This window comes from Ambystoma mexicanum, chromosome 2p (genome assembly GCF_040938575.1).
Source record: "Ambystoma mexicanum isolate Mex_15411 chromosome 2p, UKY_AmexF1_1, whole genome shotgun sequence".
NCBI classification, from domain to species: Eukaryota; Metazoa; Chordata; class Amphibia; order Caudata; family Ambystomatidae; genus Ambystoma; species Ambystoma mexicanum.
Genome location: NC_090923.1, coordinates 1,164,949,869 through 1,164,973,228, shown reverse-complemented (window position 1 = coordinate 1,164,973,228; position 23,360 = coordinate 1,164,949,869). Strand labels below are relative to the sequence as shown.

The window sequence follows — 23,360 nt, the reverse complement described above, 5'->3', positions numbered from 1 at the left end:
CCTGCAAGGCCCCGTACTTGACTTTCCACGACACGAGGGTAGTGCTCAGGACGCACCCCTCCTTCATGCCCAAGGTACCGTCGGACTTTCATCTCAACGAACCCTTGGTGTTACCTGTGTTCTTCCCGTCGCCTTCGTCGCCGGCTGAGAGGACTTTGCACTCGCTGGATGTAGCTAGAGCGCTGAAGTTCTACGTGGACCGCACGAAAGGTTTTCGGAAGACGTCACAACTCTTTGTGAACTTTGGACCTGTCAATCAGGGGAAGGCTCTCTCGAAGGCTTCCATCTCCAGATGGCTCTCCGGCTGTATCATGTACTGTCACCGGTTGGCAAACCGACCGCTGCCTGGCCGTCCGAGAGCCCATTCCACCAGAGCGATCGCAGCTACCACGGCGTTCCTATCTGGTGTGCCCCTGCTGGACATATGCAGGGCTGCTACGTGGAGGTCGACGCACACCTTCACGAAATTCTACTGCGTCGACCGGGATTCCAGGGAGGAGTCCAGGGTCGGCCAAGCAGTGCTGCGCAACCTGTTCGCCTGAGGTGAGCCTGGTGAGGAGGTAAGATGCTTAATGTTGAGTTGATGTGATGCTTAATGTTGAGCCTTTGCCACCTCCCGTGGTTGTGCATGTGTGTACTGCTATGTATTCTTTATTCATGAGCATGTGAATCCATGCCAGACCCCATGCTGGAGAAGGAACAAGTTACTTACCTGTAACTGTTGTTCTCCAGCATGGGTCTGGCATGGATTCACATGCGAACCCTCCCGCCTACCCCTCTGCGGCTCTTCACTTGGTCATACTGCCACTTCACGTGCTTCCAAATCTGAAGATGGCTGCCAGAGGCGGTGCTTAGGTAGAGGGCAGTCATTGGCTGTGGTCAGTATGACGCAGAGACCAGTGATTGGTTATTACTACGAAAGACAGATCAGAAACGAAACTGATACTGGTTTTTTCTTTACCGAGGATTCCCAGCCTGACGACGGGGAATATTCATGAGCATGTGAATCCATGCCAGACCCATGCTGGAGAACAACAGTTACAGGTAAGTAACTTGTTCCTTGTTGGTGCTGAGAAAAAGGTGCCTAAACCATAGAGTGACCAGGGAGACTGAAGAAATCCATGGCAATGATCCTTTCTCAAGACTGCTGCTGAGACATCCCAATCCGAGTCCTTCCTTTCATCACCAGACTGAGGAATCAGGAGACTGGGTCTGTCGCTGCTGCACTAGAGATAATCCAGCTACGAGCATGTATTCTAACCTAAGGTACTGTGGGGTGAAAGATATTGCTTACCTTGAGTCTAGAAGTCGCTCCAGAGTGTGTGAAGGCGATATGATATGGCATTTATAACGCGCCAATACACAAGTGTTTCAGGTGGGTCCAGGGTGTGCACTCTGCCTCTGACCCAAGCAGCTGGCTTGTATCCATTTAGTGAGTCCTTTTGCTGGGTCTCCATCGTTGTTAATTCTTCAAGTATCTTTTCCTAGAGACTAAAAGTATCCTGAGGAACCTTTGCTTTTCTGCTGCTTCGTTAGACAATCCACTCCGAATTGACTTTCACATATAGTTAGGGCTTGGACTATAAACTTGTTAGTTTGCCAAGAAAGTGTCTCTAGAACGTTAATCTCTCCTAATGTATGTATAACCTTTTTCCTTTCTAAAAGACTTTCCTATGTGATTTTGATAATTAAACACAATTACTGTATATATTTTTCTTAATGTGAGTGGGTGGTCGTACCGATAATACGGTAGGATTGCCATTAGTGTCAAACTCTAACGATTGTGCCGCGAGCAGTGGCCTTTGAAAAGTGTATTTAAGTGTTCCTAAATCTGTTTAATTGAACTAAATATTTTACTACCTTCCTTGAGTAAATACAATGTATATATTGTAATAACACATTGTCTGTTAGTGTTTATTTGGACTAGTGTACACACTGCGTTCAGTGTACTTATCAGCTCACATTGTCCTCCTATGTTAAGCCTGACTACTCTGCCACTCTACCTAGGTTCCTAGAGTTGGACAGACTTGCACTAAGAGTTGGGCACATGTATGGCAAGGGATTGTTTTATGAAGTCTTACCTTAAGTGGACTTTAGGAAATCTCCCCTAACACTAAGGAACCCCATTCAATGGATTGCATTCTGCCACATATTCCTCATCTTTATCGATATCCATCCAACGTCCGCTGCTTGGAAAATGTTCGGCAGGGGACGTGGTGCAGCTGGACAGTCTTGAGTTCCTTGTGGTCGACAGTGCAGCTACTCGACCCAGGTTGCAACTGCCATCGACGCACTAAGGGGTGAAATACTCACTCTTACCTCAGTCCCTTTTTGCCGCACTGCATACTTTTCAGAACACGGCTAAATTCTTGGATTCAAATTTCTTGCTATGCCATAATGATGTTGCCTAAACAGTCCGGTTCCAAGCGGTGCAAGGACTGCAACTCCAAGATGTCCTTCACGGACCTGCACACTATATATGCGTGGTGTATGTGTTGGCTATGAACCTGAAAGCGGTGACGGAACGTTCAATAAAGATGGCGATTGTTAGACCCCCTTTGTCATCACTGGCAAAGAGGGTCACAGCATCCTCTGAGCAGACGGGCCTTCTTAGGGGAGTTTTCCTAAAGTCCTACTGGTAGTAAGCCTTCTCCAGCATGGGGTCTGGCATGGATTCACATGCCCATGAATATTGCCCGTCAGGGTGGGAATCCTCGGTATAGAAAAAAAATCAGTATCAGTTTCGTTTCTGATCTGTCTTTCTTAGTAGTAACCAATCACTGGTCTCTGGGTCATACTGCCCCCAGCCAATGACTGCCCTCTCCCTAAGCCCCGCCTCTGGCAGTCATCCTCAGATTTTTACCGCACGTTCAAGTGTTGGGAGTCCTCGTGCTGTAGCTCTCGAGCTTTTGCTGCGTTTTCGCGCTTTTTCAGGAGATTTATCTCATTTTTCGGTTAAATAGAGCCTCAAGCTCCACCGTTTCTACATCCGATCAACGGGGATCCGTTTTGGAGTTTTCTACGCCCCTCAAGGGTGAAGATTTCGTCGAGTTACGCTTTTGGAGGATTCCAGAAGTTCCGAGGCCTACCCTGGACATGGCCCAGGAGAAAGGAAGCTTGACGCCCGGGAAGCTGTTCAGGACCTGCCCTGGAAGCCAGCTTCAGAATGTTCTCAAGGAGGACGAGCATTCGTTATGCCTCTACTGTCTCCATGAGGACAAGACGCACAAGGAGAAGGACTGTGCGTTTTGTGGGAACATGACGGAGCGGACCATGAAGGATCGCCACCTCCGTCTCGCCAACTGGCTGGAAGGGAAGAGCCTGTCAGGCGAGAAGAAGAAAAAGAAGTCCGAGCGGTCTTCTAAGTCCTGTGAGGGTGCCCCGGCGACGGGGGCCCAACAAAAGGCTAAGCACCGCCCAGTCGGGCTCCTTGGCTGCCAGGCAGGGCGCATCCTCCCCGGCGCCATCAACCACGAGCCAACGCTCTGGCTCGGGTAAGAGGAAGTCCGAGAACCCGGCGAAGCTTCTGGAGAGGCCCCAGTCGATCTCGAAGATTCCGGCAGAGGGGGAGCAAGGTGAAGGCCCCAGGCGTCCAGAAGGTGACGATGGCCTTAATTCACCCTGCTAAGATCTCGATTGAGGATGTCGCTGCTGCCCTGGCTCAGCCTGTGGAGGCTACACCAGTGGAGGCGCCCTCAGGACCCAGAGTCTCCCTGCCACCGCGGAGGGAGTCGTCTTACAGGCCCATTGAGAAGACCCCCACGAAGTCCTCGTTGGAAAAGGTGGGGGAGGGGCTGGTGGCCATCGTGGATACGGACACGACTTCTGAAGAGCTCATCGAAGTCGTGGAAGAAGCCCAGCCCATCGGGAGGGATACCGATGAGAGCGACGGTGTCGCCGACAAGGCTCCTCAAGAGCCCTCGCGCCCTTCGTTTCCGGCGCCGTAGGACACCTCGGCGGCCATTTTGTCTGCGATTCAGTCCTTATGCTCGGAGATGAGGACAAGGTTGCCCCTTCCCCCGACAGAGGTACCTGAGCCAGACCCGACGGGGGAACCGGAGCCAGGACCTTCGGAGAGTCCACCGCATAAGAGGACGCATCCTATGCCACTTCTGCCACCTCTGCGGCCTGCTCTGCCTTCCCCCCGGTCTACTACCCACGGGGATGATACAGGCACGGACACGGCTACGACAGGTACAGATGATGATGATGACGACGGAGGCGACGACAGGACGTGTCACCCGTCGCCCCCCTGCTCGGGCGTCCCCACCCGAGGAGATTGGATCCTTACATGCCATGATTTCCAAGGCATCCAAGCTTTTCCAGCTCTGCCCAGAAGAAAAGAAGAAAGAAGGGTTCCTATACCAACGCTAAAAGGAAGACTGTCCTCGCCGTACCGCTTCTTGATGACATCTGGGATGAGGTGCTTGCCCTCCTCAAGAACCCTGCCACGGCGCCGGCAAAGAGCGACCGGTACGAGAAGAAGTACCGGGTCCCCGACGCTGCCCCCTTGTGCCTTCGGGCACAACCTACCCCGGATTCGGTCGTCTCGGCGGCGGCAAAGAAGAAAGCTGGTGGGGCATCGGCCTCGGCATCAACTTCCCCGCCGGACGGCGAGGGCAGGAAGTTGGACATGATGGGACGACAGATCATCTCATCCGCAGCGACGACTATCAAGGCGGCCAACGCCCTGGCTATCGTAGCCCGCTACGACAGGGAGTTGTGGTTCAAAATCGCCCCTGTTAGATTTCCTTCCGGTCGCCAAAAGGGCTGAGGCCCTTGAAATCCTACAGGAGGGGGGAGATTGCTTCGGACCACGTCATCACGGTGGCAACGGACATCGCCGACACCGGTTTCCATCACTTGGGCAACAGCGTTTGCTTGAGACGACGAGGATTGCTCAAGGCCACGGATTTCCGCCAGGACGTACAAACCAAGGTTGTGGACATACCCTTCGACGGGAACAACCTGTTTGGGAAGGCGGTTGATGAGTCCCTTCAGGCCATCAAGACAGACAGAGACTGCCCGGGCACTGGGAGTGCTCCAACAACGACGGCCATCCTTTCGGAGCTCTGGAGGCAGACAAGGTGCCTCCAAAGGATCCGGCAGTGGCTCCTCCACTTACCGCCAAGCGGCAAGATCTTCGTCCAAGGAAGCCTACAGGGGACGCGGCAAGTCAGGTGGTGCCCATCGTCGTCAAGGAGGCAAGGCGGCCTCCAAACAAGATTGAACCGACCGTGGGGTCTGGCCCCCGCCGAAGCACCCCGGTGGGAGGCCAGCGGGCGAGGTTCGTCAGCGTGTGGGAGTCCATCTCCACCGACCGTTGGGTGCTGGACGCCCTGGCCCAAGGGCACGCCCTTGAGTTTCAGAAGTGCCCTCGCGTTCCACCTGTGGCCAGGAAGGAAAATCACGCCCCTCAACTACTGTTGGAAGTAAGGGCGATGCTCAAGAAGGGTGCCATCGAGCTCGTCCCAAAGAGGCTTCGGGGCTCCGGAGTTTACTCAAGGTACTTCCTCGTAAGAAAGAAGACAGGAGGATGGCGCCCCATCCTGGACCTACGACGACTGAACAAGTACATCAAGGCACAGAAGTTCCGTATGGTCACCCTCCAGCATGTGCTGTGACAGCTGGAGGAAGGCGATTTCCTGTCGTCGGACTTGGAGGATGCGTACTTCCACATCCCCATTCTAAAAAGGCACCTAAAGTTCCTCAGGTTTGTGGTCCAAGGGTGGCACTACCAGTTCAAGGCCCTCCCGTTCGGATTGAAGTCGGCACCCAGGGTGTTCACCGAGTGCCTCGCACCGGTGGCGCCGCGGCTGCGCCTACAGGGGATCCACGTCTACCCCTACCTGGACGACTGGCTCATCCGGGCAAGGACAAGGGAGCTCGCCATGGAGCACAATGCGAAGACCGTCCAACTGCTCACAGACCTGGGATTCTCCATCAACTTTCCAAAATCCCACCTGTTTCCGTCGCAAGTCGCCCGGTTTCTGAGAGCCAAGCTCGACACAGTGGCGCGGCTGGCCTCGCCGTCGGAGGAAAGGACCAGGACCATTCTGGGCAAGGTGCAGCGTCTGCTGGCCACGAACATGGCCAGGGTAAGATCTATCAAGTCCCTCCTCGGGATGATGTCGTCCTGCATTTATCTGGTGCGCCTTTGCAGGCTTCGGATGAGACCCTTACAGGAGTTCCTCGACGCCCACTGGATCCAGTCGACGGGCAGCTTCGAGGACAGGATCCCTCAACGAGACGCTCCGTCAGGCGATCTGGTGATGGAGTACCCGCACCCATCTGTCGGCGGGCACGGACTTTCAGACCCCAGCTCACCAGGTGACGGTGACGACGGACGCCTCCCTGGAAGGTTTGGGAGCACACCCCGGAGATCTTTACGCGAGAGGCCTTTGGCTCCCGGAGGAGAAGTCTCTCCACATCTTGGAGCTCCGTGCAGTGTTCTGGGCCCTGAGGTTCTTTCTTCCGTCCCTCAAGGGCAAGGTGGTGAGGATCTTTACCGACAACACCACCACGATGTTCTACATCCGGAAGCAGGACGCAACCAGGTCCCCGGCCCTATCCAAGGAAGCTCAGGATCTGTGGCATTGGGCCGTCGCCCAAGGGATGTTTCTGGTGCCTCTTCATCTGGCAGGAATAAAAAACACGATCGCCGACTCACTCAGCAGGGAGCTGCGCTCGTGCCACGAGTGGGAACTAAGCCAGGATCAAGTGGATCGACTCTTCCGACGATGGGGCGAACCCCAAATCGATTTCTTCGCGACGGCGACGAATTCCAAGTGCCAGAGGTTGGCCAGCAGGTTCCCCCAGCCGAGGAGCATGGGCGATGCTTTCTCGTTCCCCTGGGACGGCCTATTTCTTTATGCGTTCCCTCCGCTGCGTTTGCTGCTCCGGCTCATCAACCACCTCAAGAGGTCCTGGTGCAGGATGATCCTCGTCGCACCGGCGTGGCCGAGGCAGATCTGGTTCCCGGACCTTCTGGACTTGTCAACGTCCCCACCAGTCAAGCTGCCAACGGATGCAGACCTTATCTCCAGAGAAGGAGGCGCCATTCTTCACCACATCCCGGAGTCGCTGAACTTGCAGGCCTGGCTCCTGCAGCACTAGGGTTTGGAGGGTACGACATCCCGGCCGACTGCAGAGAGGTTCTTGCAAAGGCCAGGGCGTCCTCAACTCTCAAGTGCCACGGACATAAATGGAAGAGGTTCTCTGCCTGGTGCCGTGCACAGAAGATTAACCCTCTGGATTACGGCCCCTCAAGTACTGCCATACCTACTGTCGCTGGCCAAAGCTGGACTGGCTCACGCCTCCATCAAAATACATCTGGCTGCAATCTCCAGATATACCAGGACGACGGGACGGGCGTCCTTGTGGTCTTATCGCCTGGTGAAAGAATTCATGAAGGGACTATTCCGATCATTCCCGCCGGTGAAGGCTCCTGCACTGGCGTGGGAGCTTAATGTGGTGCTGACCAAGCTCATGGGGGGGGCCCCATTCGAGCCTATGCATTTGGCGCCTTTGAAGTTCCTGTCGTGGAAGACCGCTTTCCTCGTGGCCATCACCTCCGCACGACGAGTGGGAGAGATCCAGGCCCTATCTTGCAAGCCTCCATACTTGACTTTTCATGACACGAGGGTGGTGCTGAGGACGCACCCATCCTTTATGCCCAAGGTGCCGTCGGACTTCCACCTCAACAAGCCCTTGGTGTTGCCAGTTTTCTTCCCGTCGCCTTCGTCGCCGGCTGAGAGGACGTTGCACTCGCTGGATGTAGCTAAAGCGCTGAAGTTCTACGTGGACCGCACGAAGAGTTTTCGGAACATGTCACAACTGTTTGTGAACTTTGGGACTGTGAATCAAGGGAAGGCTCTCTCGAAGACTTCCATTTCCAGATGGCTCTCCGGCTGCATCATGCACTGTCACCAGTTGGCAAACCGACAGCTGCCCGGCCGTCCGAGAGCCCATTCGACCAGAGCGATCGCTGCTACCACGGCGTTCCTGTCTGGTGTGCCCCTGCTGGACATCTGCAGGGCTGCGACGTGGAGGTCGACGCACACCTTCACAAGATTCTACTGCGTCGATCGGGACTCCAGGGAGGAGTCCAGGGTCGGCCAAGCAGTGCTGCGCAACCTGTTCGCCTAAGGTGAGCCTGGTGACGAGGTAAGAGTTGCTTAATGTTGAGTTGTTGTATTGCTTAATGTTGAGCCTGTTGCCATGAGAAACGCACACAAAGGGGTGTATTGCAGCAACACTGATAAGATATCAGAACAGCAGCTGAATGGCAACACGGCACAAGCAAAGGCAGCCATAGGAATCAAAGGTCAGACATCAGTGATATGATATTTATTTGCATCGCGCTCTTACACAAGTGTTTCAAAGCGCGACAAGGCAAGGGAGGAGAACAAAACGATGATCTTACTAGGCCTGGTGACATTGAGAACGGGCAAGTGCATGAAAAAGGGTGAAAAGTGCATGGAAGGGGGAGAGTGGAAAGTGCGGAGCAGAGGAGAACAGATGACTATTAATAATAAATAGAGACAGTAAACTGTGGTAGTGGAGCCAGCAAGTGCTGTGTTTACAGCAGCAGACTGGGTAAGTCTGATGAGTGCAGAAAAGAAGAAAAGGGGGTGGGGGACTGTATGGGTACAGATGCAGGTCTGCAGTGCAAGGGGTGGCCAGGAGCAAGTGCAGGGTGGTGGGGTGAGCAGGTACCTGGGCCCAGGGGACAGCGGGTGGCCAGGTGCACGGTGCCAAGAGAGCAGATCAGGGAGAGGGGGAGCGAAGGCAGAAGCAAAGAGGAAGGTCTTGAGGTGTTTCCGGAAACGGAGATGGTTCTCCTCCAGTTTTAAAGTGGCAGGGTGGCTGTTCCAGAGGGAGGCCCCAGCCGAAGAGAGATCTACCCCCAGATCGTTTCTTTGAAAAACGAATTACCCTGAGGGAGTTAGAGGAGCAAAGAGCTCGAGAGGGGGGTATTTGCGGAGGGATAGCGGAAGGTATTTTGAACCCAGGCCCCAGAAAGCCCAGTGGACAATGCAAATCGATTGGTCAGACATTTCATAGAGAAACATCTTAACAGTTGCGGCTTAATAGCCCGAGCTGGACATGTCTCACTAAACTCATCAAAGGTGTCAAGACGTGGACCTTTGCACAAATATACCTTCGTCCCCAAGCACCAGTCAGGGATGCATAACCCACTGCCTTTCCAGTTATTGGGGCCACAGGTGGGCTGGAACCGCTTCACAGGAACCTCCAGGTAGCTGTAAGGAAAAGGATGGTGTTAATGCAGTTATATGTAAATACAGCGGCAATGTGGAAAAAACGAGGCAATGTGACCTACCTAGTATCTTGCCATGGAGGGTTCAGGAAGAGAGTGAGGGAAAAATTCCATGGATGTGAAAATACATGGGGGAAACAGGAGGTGCAGCAGAGGGAGAGTTCCAGGAGATGTTCCAGTAGACCGTTCCGGGAGATGCCACCGCAATGGTGACTCAAAAGGTCAAACGTCAAGTAGTGGTTCCAGAGGAAGTCCAAAAAACAGCAAACCAAAGGGTAATCCAGTAGCAGTCCATGCAGGGTTAAAGCCAAGTTCAAAGAAGCCTTGAATGCAGTCCAAAAAGCCATGTCGCCAAAATAGAAGGGTGATCCAAAAGCAGGTCCAGAATACAAGAGCCAATGTTAAACGGGAGCAAGAGAACACTGGGCCAGACAAGACGCCACTCGACACAGCAGATGAGAAGCACCAAGTGAATAAGCCCGGCAGAATTTATGGACCACTTCCTGATGGATCTGCATCAAGTGACTCAGCATCGATCACGTGCGCTGAGCTTGCTGTGCCTCGGTAGTCGTTCCAGAAGTCGCCATGACAACTGCCAGCGGCGGCGTAGCAGGGACTCTTGGAGCAGTGGCAAGGGGCTCTGGCACCTCTGGACACCCCATGAACGGGCGAGCAGAGCAGTGGAGTGGTGCCGGAACGAAGACCTGCAAGGTGCCAGACTCTGGGAGGGAATGGGTGAGTGCGTGACAGAGCCCTCCCCCAATGGCCCATGACCCCATAGATGGGATGGGTTCTCCCAGTGGAACCGGGCCACCAGGACAGGGGCATGGATGTTTTCAGCAGGCTCCCAACTTCTCTCCTCTGGCCCATACCCCTCCCTGTCAATGAGATATTGGAGATGACCTCTGCAATACCGGGAGTCAAGGATCGCATGGACTTCATATTCATTGGAAGAACCCTGGACCGAAGGAGGAGGTGTCAGCAGAATGCGTGTGGGGTGCGGGGGGTTGGCCATACAGAGAGAAAAAAGGAGATGAACTGGTTGAAGAGTGAGGGGCATTGTTGTATACAAATTCTGCCGTACACAGAACCGTAAACCAGGACTTCTGGTGTTGCAGGCAGAGACACCGTAGAGACTTCTCTAATGTCTGGTTGACGCGTCCTGCCTGGCCATCCGTCTCGGGAATTTATGCCGAGGATAGACGTGTGTCAATGCCCAGAAGTGTCGTAAGTGCCCTCCAGAATTTGGACGTTAACTGAGAACCCCTGTCTGTGATAAGAATGGATGGGATGCTGAAAAGACGAAAGATGTGATGGAAAAATAAAACCGCTAGCACCGGGGCAGAGGGAATGGCAGAGCAAAGAACAAAACGAGCTATCTTGGTAAAATCGTCTACTACGACCCATATGCTATCGGAGGTCTGTACTAATTGCAGATCAGTGATGAAATCCGTTGTAATTATGTGCCATTGTTTATGTGGTATTGGCATGGGTTGCATCAATCCAAAGGGTTTGCCTCGCTGGTTCTTACCCTGAGCGCAGATAGAGCACCCATTCAATATATTCAGCGACGTCTCTATGCATCAGAGGCCGCCAACACCAGCGCTCGAGGAGGGCTACCGTCTTTCTCTGGCCGGGGTGTCCATTATAGGTGCGTTGTGTGACCACTCGAGGGCACAGAGTCTGGTGTTGTGTTGACAAACTATCTTGGACGAAAGGCAGGCCCTCAATATATGTGGCATCCCAGTCTTGTATAGTAGACGGATGCTGCGAAATCCAATTACTGACTTCTTTGAGCAGGTTCGGAGGCGGGGTACACGGCAAAAACAAAATGTCTTGGGTCTAGACCAGTGTCCGGAAAAGTGGGCAGTACATACCACCCAGCAACGCGAGACAGGGCGTCTGCTTTATCATGAGCGACCCCTGGCCAATATTTGATGCTAAAGTCGAAAGCGTCAAAGTGCCAGCAGACCTGCTGGCTATTTAGACATTTCATGGCAGCTAGGTCCTGGATGTTGCAATGATCAGAGTACACCATCACTGGCCACTTGGCGCTGAGTAAATGATGCCTCCAAGTCTGAAAAGCATCTTTCACGGCTAGGAGCTTTTTTTCGGTCACAGTGTAAGGAAGTTCAGAAGATGTACATTTACGTGAGTGATATGACATGCTGCTGTTGGGACAGGACTGTGACAGTACTGCACCGATGGCAAGGGACGATGCATCGGCCTCTAAGATAAAGGGAGGGTCCGGGTGCTGCAAGATGGGGGCTGTAGTAAACACAGTTTTCAACTTGTCAAACGCTACCTGTTGAAGCGTGGTCCAAACAAACGGTAACATGGTACTCGTGAGTGCAGTCAAAGGGGAAACAATGGTCGAAAAACAGATATGAACCGCTGATAAAAATTGGCGAAACACAAAAATTATTGTAAGAATTTTAAAGTGGTGGGAACGGGCCACTGTGTAATGGACTGGATTTTGGAGGTGTCCCTGGACAACCCCTGGGACGTTGTGTTTAAAGACTGGAGGGGGCTGTCAGTACTTCTGCTCTCTATATGGCAGAGGAGAGGCACAGAGGACCCCAGCCAAGATTCTAGATTATTGGTACGTGGCGATCAATCAAGGCCTAGCTTCTCAGGAGGTGATGCAGGCTGGTTCTTAAGTACAGTGTAGTCCCCAAGCACCCACAAAGGAATGTCCGCACACTGTATCAGTTAAAACAGTCTTTATATAATTAATATTCAAGGATATGTACAATATCACGATAACTCACTTTGTACTCAGTTATCCATATTGGTAAATATATACAGTTCTACGTGGTACCACAATTACTATTAGATCTCTTTAAAGTGCATCAACTGTACGGTTAAATGGCACACAAATCAAGTCGTAAAGTAAACCGACAGTAGAGAAAAGAGGAAAGCAGTTGATAAGAACAATTGGGAGAAATACTGGTCACTACCGTTCGACACAGTTCTGTGTCGATCAACCCCCCACCTGGGCAACCTGTAGAATAAAGATACAAGCCCAGTGCATATATTGTTCACAAGAGACTTCCCAATAGTTCTGCAACCCCAAAGTACCTGGTGGTGTAGCGTTCCTCGTCGGGGTATCGACGGCCCTTCTGGAGTGTCCTCCCTATAAGGCAGGAGTCACGAGTCGAACGTCCGACGGAGAACAGGGTGAGCTACGACGATGAAGTGGCAGCTTCTTTCCTAGCGGTGCTCGTTGACGGGGAAGCGTAAACATCCTGCAAGGAAGAGGCGTGCGGGGCACCTCAGTGTCGATAGTTCTGGACCGCAAAGAGTTTGAAGAACTGTGGCCCAGCAGGGGCGTCGAGTTGTCGGCATCTCTGTGGTCTTTGGGTGGTGGGAAACCCACCAGCGGATGCTCCTCGGTGCGTCGACGGTCAGGCCTTCTCCAGCAGGATACAGCAGCGATGATGCAGACGAGAGCATCCTTGGATTTGAAAGTTCTTAGGCAAACGGGAGCATGGCGGCTCTGGTCGGCGACGGCGGTCGTCGACAGTGGCGGACCACAGTCCGGGCGCTTCTCTTTGGGATTCCACAGCAGTCCCCGTCTCGGGTCGGCAGCCTGTCGAAGGTCTGTCTACCAAGGAGCTTTGGCAAAGATCAGCTGGTGCACGATGGTTCCCTCGTAGCTTGGGAAGAGGGCGCCTTACCAGGTCCTCTCTGGGTCAGTCCTTGGAGACCCAGCAGCTTTCAGATTGTGAAGGAGAGCAACAGCACTTCTTCTCGTCCAGCAGGGCTTCAAGGTCAAGCTTCAGTTACTTTAGTTACTCGTTATAGTGGACTTCAGCTTCTGAACACAAATTCTAGCAGTGATACTCAAGCATCCAATCGGTGTGAAGGGCATTCATTCATGTAGGCAGGCAGACAATCAGGCACACAGTGCATTCAGACCATTCACTTCTCTCCAGACACTCGCAACAAGTGTATATTGGGACAAGTAACAAGCCATTCAACACTCCACATTCACACCAGTTTCGGGCAGGGCTGTCTCAGTCATTGTCTAACGCCAGATACTAGACACCCCCAACACAGAATGCGTATTCATCACACACTCCATTCACCCAGGTCCCACCCACAGGCGTACCCACAACATACTTTCGTTGGGAAGGCTCCAGCCAGTCTGGTCAGCACTTCCCCACACTACCATATATGGAACTTCCACTCAACAGCCAGTCAGGGGGAAGGGACAGAGTCAGGGCTTCCCGGGACTTCGGGAAGATCAAGGTAACAGGCTATGGAAGGCAAGAGGCCATGGGGGCCATTTTGTCTCCATCAGGATTCTACCGATTCCAATGACGGGGCTGGGCATTCCAAAATGGAGGACGCTCATGGCACCAGTCAATTCAGCACAGAGCTGTCACCAGCCAATATCCTGCTCCATGGGCCACCCACAGGTGCCCAAAAACATACACTAGGGGCACAGGGTTGCACCCCTACCCATGGGAGCCATAAGGGTATTCCATGGGTCTGTTCACCAAAACCAAAGGAGAGAGCTGCACCACCAGGAGTCCCACATGAACTCCTGCGTGGAAAACACGACAGAACACACGATAAAAAGCAGTTAAGGACAAGGATTCGGAGGCCCTGTCCCTCCGATGCATTTCCAGCATCACAACGTGGAACCCTAGAAAGTCAATCTTGTCAACATGAAACACAGATGTCTCTGGTTTAGCGTATAGTGCATTGTCTTGTAGAGGGGAGAGGACTTCTCACATGGTGTACGTGGGTTTGGTTGGACGGGGAAAAGATCAGAATGTCATCCAGGTACACAATGATGTAGGTGTCGATGCGATCATGGACTACGTCATTCATGAAACTTAGCGGGTGCATTGCACAGCCCAAAAGGCATTACCAAGTACTCAAAAGGGCCATGACTGGTGCAGAATGCGGTTTTCCAGGTGTCGCCTTTCCTGATACGGACAAGGTTATAGGCCCACTGGAGGTCTAGTTTGGTGGGTATGGTTGCCAAGGTCAAACGGGAGCAAGAGAACACTGGTCCAAACAAAACACCACTCGACAAGGCAGCTGAGAAGCACTGAGTGAATTAGCCCGGCAGAATTTATGGAGCACTTCCTGATGGATCTGCATTATGTGACTGGGCGTCTGTCGCGTGAGCGGAGCTTGCCGTGCCTCGGTAGTCATTCCAGAAGCGCCATGGCAACTGCCAGCGGCGGCGTAGCAGGGACTGTTGGAGCTGTCACAAGGGGCTGTGGCACCTCGTGACCTCCCGCAAACGGGCGAGCAGAGCAGTGGAGCTGCCCCGCAGTCGGCGCCGGAATGAAGACTTGCAAGGTGCCCGACTCTAGGAAGGAACAGGTGAGTGTGCGACAGTAAGCCAGATCATGACATGCTTGTTCATAGAGCCAAGAGAAATGGCGCAAACCTTTTTCCACCTTCGCTTTCTCCCAAACCTTGTACCGCTAGAAATTGACTTGTGGCCCCTTCACAATGTTTCAGCTTCTCGCCAGTCATATGAGCAGCCAGCAACAAGTGATTATCAACTGGGCCCTAGAGTACCTCATTGGATACACTGATGCCACCTGTGCACCAGCAAAATCATCAAGGGGTCCATAGGCAGTGCAGAATCAGTTATATACTTAATCAAAGCCTGAACCACCTTCTAGAACCTGCAGGGCCTTGACACAGGTCCACCAAAGGTGAAGAAAGTTGTCCACACACTCAGCAACAGTATGGGAAAATGGAAGGATTAATTGTATTGATGCATGTACCACTGGAACAGGATTTTGAATGCCTTTTCCGTTGCATACCAGTATGTGGTGGCAGCTCTTGCCCAGATCCTAAATCTGGTCTCGTCTGGAAGCAGACTGCACAGGTTCTCCTTCCATCGCTACATATAAGGGAGGCAGGCGGCCAGATCCGATCTATCCAGGAGTCTGTATAACTTATGGACTCTTTTTAGGGAGCCCATGCACAGTAAGTTCCAACACAGTAGGTGAACAGGGTCCCTGCCTCCAGGTATGTGGGGTTAATGATCCAATATCTAAAGTGTTCTGCTTCATAGATGCTTAACTTCTCCCTGAAATCCTCATGTGAGGTAAGCTGCCACGATACAGTTGTTTCAAAAGTTGTAGACTCCCTCTGGACCACGCTCTGAAGGACTCTGTTAAGGAGAATTCTCAATGTGTGAATTTCACTCTACCTTAGAGACACCCAGCACTTTTGCTGGACTGTAGGACTTTTATATTTTTAACCTTCTTAAAATGTCTCAACTACACAAGATCCTAGGAGTAAGACAATCTGGCTTCCGCCCTCTATATGGGACTGAGACTGCCTTGATTGATTTAAAAACACAGATTGATGAGCTGAGAGATAATTGCAAGACAGCCCTCCTCCTGCTTCTATATCTCTCGGCTGCATTTGATTGTGCGGATCATAAGGTCCTGTGTAATGACTTGGACTCAGCAGGTCGCTTTTCCACAGAAGCCATTAAATGGATCGAATCATACTTGAGCGAGAGAACCATGAGGGTCTTCTCACCATCAGCAGGTGAGGACCCCGTTCCTATCACGTGCGGTGTACACCAGGGCTCCTGCGTCTCCCCCACTCTGTATAACATATTCACCAAACCTCTGTTTGATGATCTGGACCTTCTGGGTATCACCTACACTTACTATGCAGATGATAGACAGATTCTCCTCCCTCTTTCTGTGGATTATGGCAGGGATTTGGCACTGGTAAACAGGGTATATCATTCAGGCATGGATGGCCACACATGAACTATGCCTGAATGATGAGAAGACATAGCTGAAACTACTGACCCCCAGAAACAGGTAAAGTTGCCATTAACTTTATATAGTCACTTTAAACCCCAGACCCAGTACACCCCATTTTACATGGAGTATTGGAAAAGGTTAACTCCTATCCCTTTTTCTCTGTGCCTCTTGGAGCCTTGTTTAACTCCCTTAACGTTAAGACTTGGCTGGTGGCAGTGGTATCTACCCTAACTTTTCTACCGCAATTATCTTATATAAACGTGGTCATGTTTTAGTTTATTATATTCGCCTCGAACATCAACCCGCTTGACCAAATACATTTTATTTTTGTTCTGGCTGGGTTTATTCACCATTTCTTTTTGTTAGTCTTTCTCGTGTTTTACTCTGTGCGCCAAACCGGGGAATATTCCTTTGTTCGCTGTCTTTTCGTGGGCTTCTTAAGGCGCCTGATAGTCTAGTTAGGCAGGATGTGAAGGGGGGGATCTTCAGACCCCTGCCATGGGTTCCCTTGGTAACCCAAGTCGCACTCTTGTCTGATTGGCTAAGGGGGACTGGCCTTGCCAGTCCAGCCACCCTGCTGTGATTGACAGCCAGGCTGTATGAATGGGGGAAAACTGCATAAAAAGCAGGTCTCTGGGACTGGAAGAGCAGAGTCGCCACGAGTGAAAGAACCAACGAGGAAATGGAAGAAGAGGACCCCTACCACGACTGAACCGTCCGGTGAAGCCCTGCTGCAGCTCCGAATCTCCAAATCCAACGACAGAGAAGATCCTCCAGGAAACTTCTTCCCTTGAGCTGGTGGGACCAACCAGTTTGCCCAAACTAAGCCAGGACGCCGCCTCTGGTCGAATTCACTGTACAGAGCTACAGTGGGCCGGATAGCCAGGAAGGTCGGACCCTGCTTGGGTTTTAAGGAGTGCACCTTTTATTTGTTGTTTGGCGCTGCTGCTGGTTTCTTCCCTGGGTAGTGCAGGACCCTCCAGCTTCCTACTTCTGATCAGTCCGACAGTCGCTTCAGGAACCGTGAGCCTGCAGGAACTACCAGGAACGTCTACCTCAGCTACAGCCCCCTCTCAAGGTACTGTGCAAATCCAGTTGTGCGTTTCGCTCATCCGTGGTGAGTGTTTGAAATCTTTCTCCAATCCGAGGGCTTGTCCTTCTCTTCTCATCTATTTGAACTAACTTTTCTACCAACCAACCTCGTCCGCAATCTGTGCCACAAACTTTACTGCGAACTGTATGATCTTGAGCAAAAGACTTTTGACCCATTGTCTTTGGCCCTAAGCCTTTTCTATCTGATCTCCTCACTGTAGTCTCTCTAGTTCAATTGCCCTGAGTACTTACCTGTTGGTTTTGTCTAATTTCTAATAACTTTGTCTTTCCCTCCCTTTTAAATTGCTGGAGTGCCATTTTGCTCCCACTTCATTTTGTGACCTTAACTTGTCTGGAATTAAAGAGGTGTGGTGTATTTATGATTGTGATTTTTAACTTGCTTAGAAAGGTGAACTGTTATTCAACTGATAGGTAAATAAATATATATTCTTTTACTTAGAAACCTTGAGTCAGTGTTTGCCTGAATCATAGTAATTGCTGTCCTTTGTGTAACTACCTTGTACTGCTCACTTACTCTTGAGACAAGTCTGGCTGCTTCGCTACTCCTACCACTATAAGAGTGTAGTACAGGCTTGTACCAAAGGTGAAATTGTACTGTCACTTGTAGTCCTAATTCTGCCTAACACCTATTTCCACATCCCCATACACAAGGGACACCGCAAGTGCCTACGCTTCTTGGTTCAAGGACAACATTACCAGTTCAGGGCCCTTCACTTCCGCTCCACAAGTGTTCACCAAGTGCCTGGCCCGGTGGCGGCCCTGCTATGTTTACGAGGGATTCATGTGTATCCGTACCTGGACGACTGGCTCATCCAGGTGAACTCAAGGGACATAGCTGTCGACCACACGACTGAGACGGTCCAACTCCTGTCGGAACTGGGGTTCTCGATCAACTTTGCGAAGTCCTGCTTGACTCCATCGCAGGACGCACTGTTTCTGGGAGCCCGACAACAGTGTCGTGCCGGCGTCTCCGTCGGAGGAAAGGATCGTGGCCATCTTGGGCAAGGTACAACGGCTGTTGGCCCTGATGGTGCTTACCCTTGCAACCTTTAAGTCCCTACACGGCATGCTGTCGTCATGCATTTACCTCATTCGGCTGTGCAGGCTGCGGATGCGGCCACTACAGGAATTCCTTGACGCCCGCTGGATACAAGTGGAGGGGAGCTTCGAGGACAAGATCGCACTCAACAAGAGTTTCCGACGAGCAATACGGTTGTGGCGAGTGCGCGGCCATCTGTCTGCGGGCATTGATTTCCAGATCCCACCTAATCAGGAGACGGTCACGTCGGACGCCTGTCCATGGATGGATGGTTGGGGAGCACATTCCGGAAATCTTCATGCAAGAGGCCTGTGGCTACAGGAGAAGTCGTTGCACATCGTGTTAGAGCTGCGGCCAGTGTTTTGGGCCCTCGAGTCCTTCCAGGGCAAAGTGGTACGGGTCTTAATGGACAACACCACCACGATGTTCTACATCCAGAAGCAGTGGGCAACCAGATCCCTTGCGCTCTCCAAAGAGTTGCAGGACCTTTGGCACTGTGCCCTAGCCCAGGGGATGTTCCTCAGCCCGTTTCATCTAGCATTAGTGAAGAAAACCATCACACTCTCTCACTAGGGAGCTAAGCTCTTGCCACGAGTGGAAACTTCGGCAGGACCAAGTGGATCACCTGTTCCGCAGATGGGGCAATCCCCAGCTCGATCTGTTTGCGATGGCGACGAACACCAAGTGCCGGACGTTTGCCAGCAGGTTTCCCAGGCCGGGAGCTTGGGGGACGCATTCTCTTTCCCCTGGGACGGCCTGTGTCTGTATGAGTTCCCTCCGTTCCCGTTGCTGCTTGGACTAATCAATCAACTATCAACCAGTCAAGCTTCTGGCGGACGCAGACCTTCTCGTTAGGGAAGGAGGCGCAATTCTGCACCACGACCCAGGATCACTGAACCTGAAGGCCTGGCTCCTGCAGCACTAGAGTTTTGGGGCTACGATCTTGCAGCAGATTTTCATCTGGCGGCTATTTCCCGCTACAGAACATCTCCTGGACGATCATCCTTATGGTCGCATTGTTTGGACAAGGAGTTTGTCAAAGAACTATTTTGCGTTTTCCCGCCGGTGAAGGCTCCGGCCCCAGCATGGGAGCTCAATGTGGTGCTTACTAGGCTCATGGGTCCCCCGTTTGAGCCTATGCATTCGGCGCCCCTGATTTATTTGGCATGGCAAACAGCTTTTCTTGTGGCCATCACCTCCGCACGCCGAGTGGGAGAGATCCAGGCCCTCTCTTGTACTCCACCTTATTTAACATTCCATGAGACGAGGGTGGTGCTACGGACACACCCCTCCTTCATGCCCAAGGTGCAGTCGGACTTTCATCTAAATAAGCCCTTGGTGTTACCTGTATTCTTCCTGACACCTTCGTGGCCGGCTGAGAGGACTTTACACTCGCTGGATGTGGCTAGAGCGCTGAAGTTCTATGTGGACCGCACAAAATGTTTTCGGAAGACGTCGCAACTTTTTGTGAACTTTGGCAAACTGACCATTTCCTGGCTGTCCGAGAGCCCATTCTACCTGAGCGATCGCTGCAACTACGACGTTCCTGTCTGGTGTGCCCCTGCTTGACATCTGCAGGGCTGCTACATGGAGGTCGACGCACACTTTCACAAAGTTCTACTGCGTCGACAGGGATTCCAGGGTGGAGTCCTGAGTCGGCCAAGCAGTGCTGCGCAACCTGTTCGCTTGAAGGTGAGCGTGGTGAGGACATAGGAGATGCTTAATGTTTAGATGTTTAATGTTGAGCCTTGCCACCTCCCGTGGTTGTGCAAGCGTGTACTGCCATGTATTCTTTATGAGCATTTTTATCCATGCAAGACCCCATGCTGGAGAAGTTACAAGTTACTTACCTGTAACGGTTGTTCTCCAGCATGGGTCTGGCATGGATACACATGCAAACCCTCCCGCCTACCCCTCTGCGGCTCTTCTCTTGGTCTTACTGCCACTTAACGTGCTACTAAATCCGAAGATGGCTGCCAGAGGGGCTCAGGTGGAGGGCAATGATTGGCTGGGGGTAGTATGACCCAGAGACCAGTGATTGGTTGTTGGGAGAAAGACAGTTCAGAAGCGAAACTGATTTTTGCTTTACCAAGGATTCCCAGCCTGACTGGGTATATTCATGAGCATGTGAATCCATGAGTATGTGAATTCATGCCAGACCCATGCTGGAGAACAACAGTTACAGTTAAGTAACTTGTTCCATTCCACTGTTAATGGAAGAACATGTGTGCCTGGTGTAGAGCAAACAAAATTGACCCTTTCTCATGCAACACAGCCATTGTTTTATTTTTTCTGTTACCCCTTGGGCAACAGGGTTTACAGGTGGCAACGCTGAAAGGATTCTTGGCTGTGCTTTCTTTTTTCAAGTGCCCATCTGATCAAGATTATCAAGTTTCTAAACTGTTTAACAAATCATTTTTCACCAGTTCCTTTTCTAGTGGCAGTCTGGGACCTTAATCTGGTACTAACATTCTTAATGTGACACCTTTCGAGCCACTTCCCTCTTGCCCTATTAGGCTCCTTGCATGGACAACAATATTTTGGGTATCCATCCCTACCGCACTCATGGTGAGCGAGCTATAGGCCCTCTATTGCAAATCACATCACTGTTATCAACAAAGCAGAAGATAAAACTTGGTGAGGAAGGACCTTGAGTAACATCTCAATTTCACCTTTCTCAGAAAATCAACTTGACTGTGTTCTATCCTCCACCTCCCCTTCCAAGAAGGATGAGCGATTTCATAGACTGGATCTGAAGAGATCACTACATGTTTACATTGGCAGAACAAGCAAGTTCAGATTGGAAGATCAGCTATGCCAGTCCCAGATTAGATAGTAACTAGCAAACATTGTCCAGATTGTTAATTCTATGTATATTGGTATGTTATACAATAGAACGAAAAGACATTGCTGGAAGATGAAGAGCTCATTCTACCAGAGAAGTAGCAACTAAGTTGGCACTCCAGAGTGGGATACCAGTTCAAGATATTTTCCAAGCTGCATCATTGTCCTCCCTACAAACATTCTCAAAGCACTATTGCCTGGTCACTGAAGGGCCAGGACGCATGTTTTGGTCGAGCGGTCTTACGAAACTGCGTAATACAAAAATCACGCGGGTTTGCTCTCCCTCCGCCTTTACAAAGCATTGTTTTGGGAGTCTAGCCAAAATCAGGATTCCATGGGAGAACACAATCCATTAGAAGAACAAATTACCCCAGGTAATAGTCTGTGTGATGGGAGATGGTTGTTGAGGTGAGGTGGAGTAGAGTGGGGAGGAGCATGGGGAGGGATGTGGAGGAGGGAGGTTTGGTGAGAAGGGAGAGGATTTGGGGAGGAATAGGCAGGGGCTTTTGGACAGAGGGTGGAAGCGGTGTGAGGGGGCGATTAGGGGGACGAGGAAGATGACTGGAAGGAGAGAGGGAGGAAGAATAATGTGGGTAGAATGGTAAGATAAGCGAATAAGAGGACGGGAGCAATTGATAGCACAGATCATGGTGTTTGACATTAGCACAATACAAAAAACACAATTCTTATTGAGATCCTGGAGCGTGGTAGGCTAGGGAACCCTTAGTAGAACCCTAACGGGTGCCATATAGGTAAGCTGTTGGACATTTGGCCCTTTTCTGTAGCGAGCCTTGGATGATGTGTTACGGATTGCTAGTTTTAAAACCAGGGTTTTAGGGTGGAGGGAGCAGATGGGAGGTTGAGAACAGAACCCATTAGTAAAACCTGCCAGAAACCTAACCAGAGTAAAAGTTATACGTTTGTTTGTGAAATGAAGACCCTTGTACCATCCTCCAGAGTTTGTACTTTGTTCCGTGACACCACCTAAATTGCCCCTCACACAGAACTCACCTACAAATGTGTTTTTTCTGCGCTGTTCAGGTTGGGGGATCTGGCGTGTAGCAAATATGCCATCCATTCCAGAGCAATGTAGTGTTGAGTGGAGGAGGTATGGAGCCACACGGTCTCCCTCCGCCCCCATGACTGAAAGGTTTTCATACATTAGCTGTCCTTGGGATTATGAGTGAGAGGAGAATCCATCAAGAAAAGTATTACCGTAAGTAATTGGTCCAACAGTCAGATTATCTCTGCATGTTTTTCACCAGCTCTGGTTGCCTGAAAGTTTGAACCTTTCTGCCACTACTACAGGCAAAATTGAGTCCCTGGTTTATTATATTTTGAAAGTTCACTGCAGTAGAGGAACTGTGCAGGAATTCTGATGTCTTAAAATGTGAACTTTGCTTTCTCTCCTTACAAATAACTGTTCTTTTTTGTCTAGCTGATAAGTCTGAGCCAAAGCCTGTGGTGACAAGTCAAGAAGTCAGCCAGATCCTTCAGGACATGGGGGATGACGTTTACCAGCAGTATCGCTCTCTGACACGCCAGGGTAGTGACTTTGACGGCCAAACTGGTTTTGCTATAAATGTAAGCCATCCAGATGCTTCTAAGTCTATAAAGCCATGCCAAAATCTGGGCAGGTTGGGTCATTTCTTACATTGTCTCACTTGACCCCTCTTCATTCCAAGGGGAATTGAGTGTTCATCATTTTGTCAACCTTGGATGAATTGTTTTTCTAATCACATATTTTTCCCCTTGTTCATTTTGGTTTGTGTCCTTAGTTCTCAAATGAGCCATGGTTGCCAGCTTATATAAAAGATTCTGCCAATATTTATTTCACCTAAAGTTTGTGTTTTTAACATCTTTGCATTCATTGTTGTAGACTTTGACCGATTTGATTTGGATTCCATGTTTCTCAATGCATATTAAGACCTTTCATGGAGTACTTGATGGATGTGCTATTTCTTCTATCAATTGTGTTTTTCTGCTCTATTGTCACTTAGGCTCAAGTCTTTCCTTCAGACAATGCAGCTGCTGAGACTCCGCCATCAGGAACACCACACGGAGAGGGTAATTATGTGGTTATGTGGAATTTCCTAAAATATTTGGAGTGGGGAATTTCATAGCATTTTTCTTATACTTTACAGACGTGCGGTCTTTCACCCTCCTTTATGCTACAGGGTTAAAGTTCACCACTTTTCCTTGTTTGTATGTTGGCATCTCTGCAAAGGCAGTGGTAAAAGAACATGTTGCACATTTGCATTTCTATTAAAAATAAGTGGTGATTGGTGTCCTGAATAGATGTTAGGCAATATTGTATGCA

The 23,360-nt window shown here is 50.9% G+C and overlaps 1 protein-coding gene across 5 annotated transcripts in view; it reads left to right on the top strand.

Annotated features, from left to right (window-relative positions):
- HUWE1 (HECT, UBA and WWE domain containing E3 ubiquitin protein ligase 1) overlaps positions 1-23,360 on the top strand; it is a 2,445,223-nt gene that overhangs the window by 1,218,695 nt on the left and 1,203,168 nt on the right. For all 5 annotated transcript variants that reach the window (XM_069645305.1, XM_069645304.1, XM_069645303.1 and 2 more), the window contains exons 44-45: positions 22,479-22,624; positions 23,041-23,107. In XM_069645305.1, the coding sequence (XP_069501406.1) occupies positions 22,479-22,624; positions 23,041-23,107 (213 nt within the window). The remainder of the gene's footprint in view (positions 1-22,478; positions 22,625-23,040; positions 23,108-23,360) is intronic.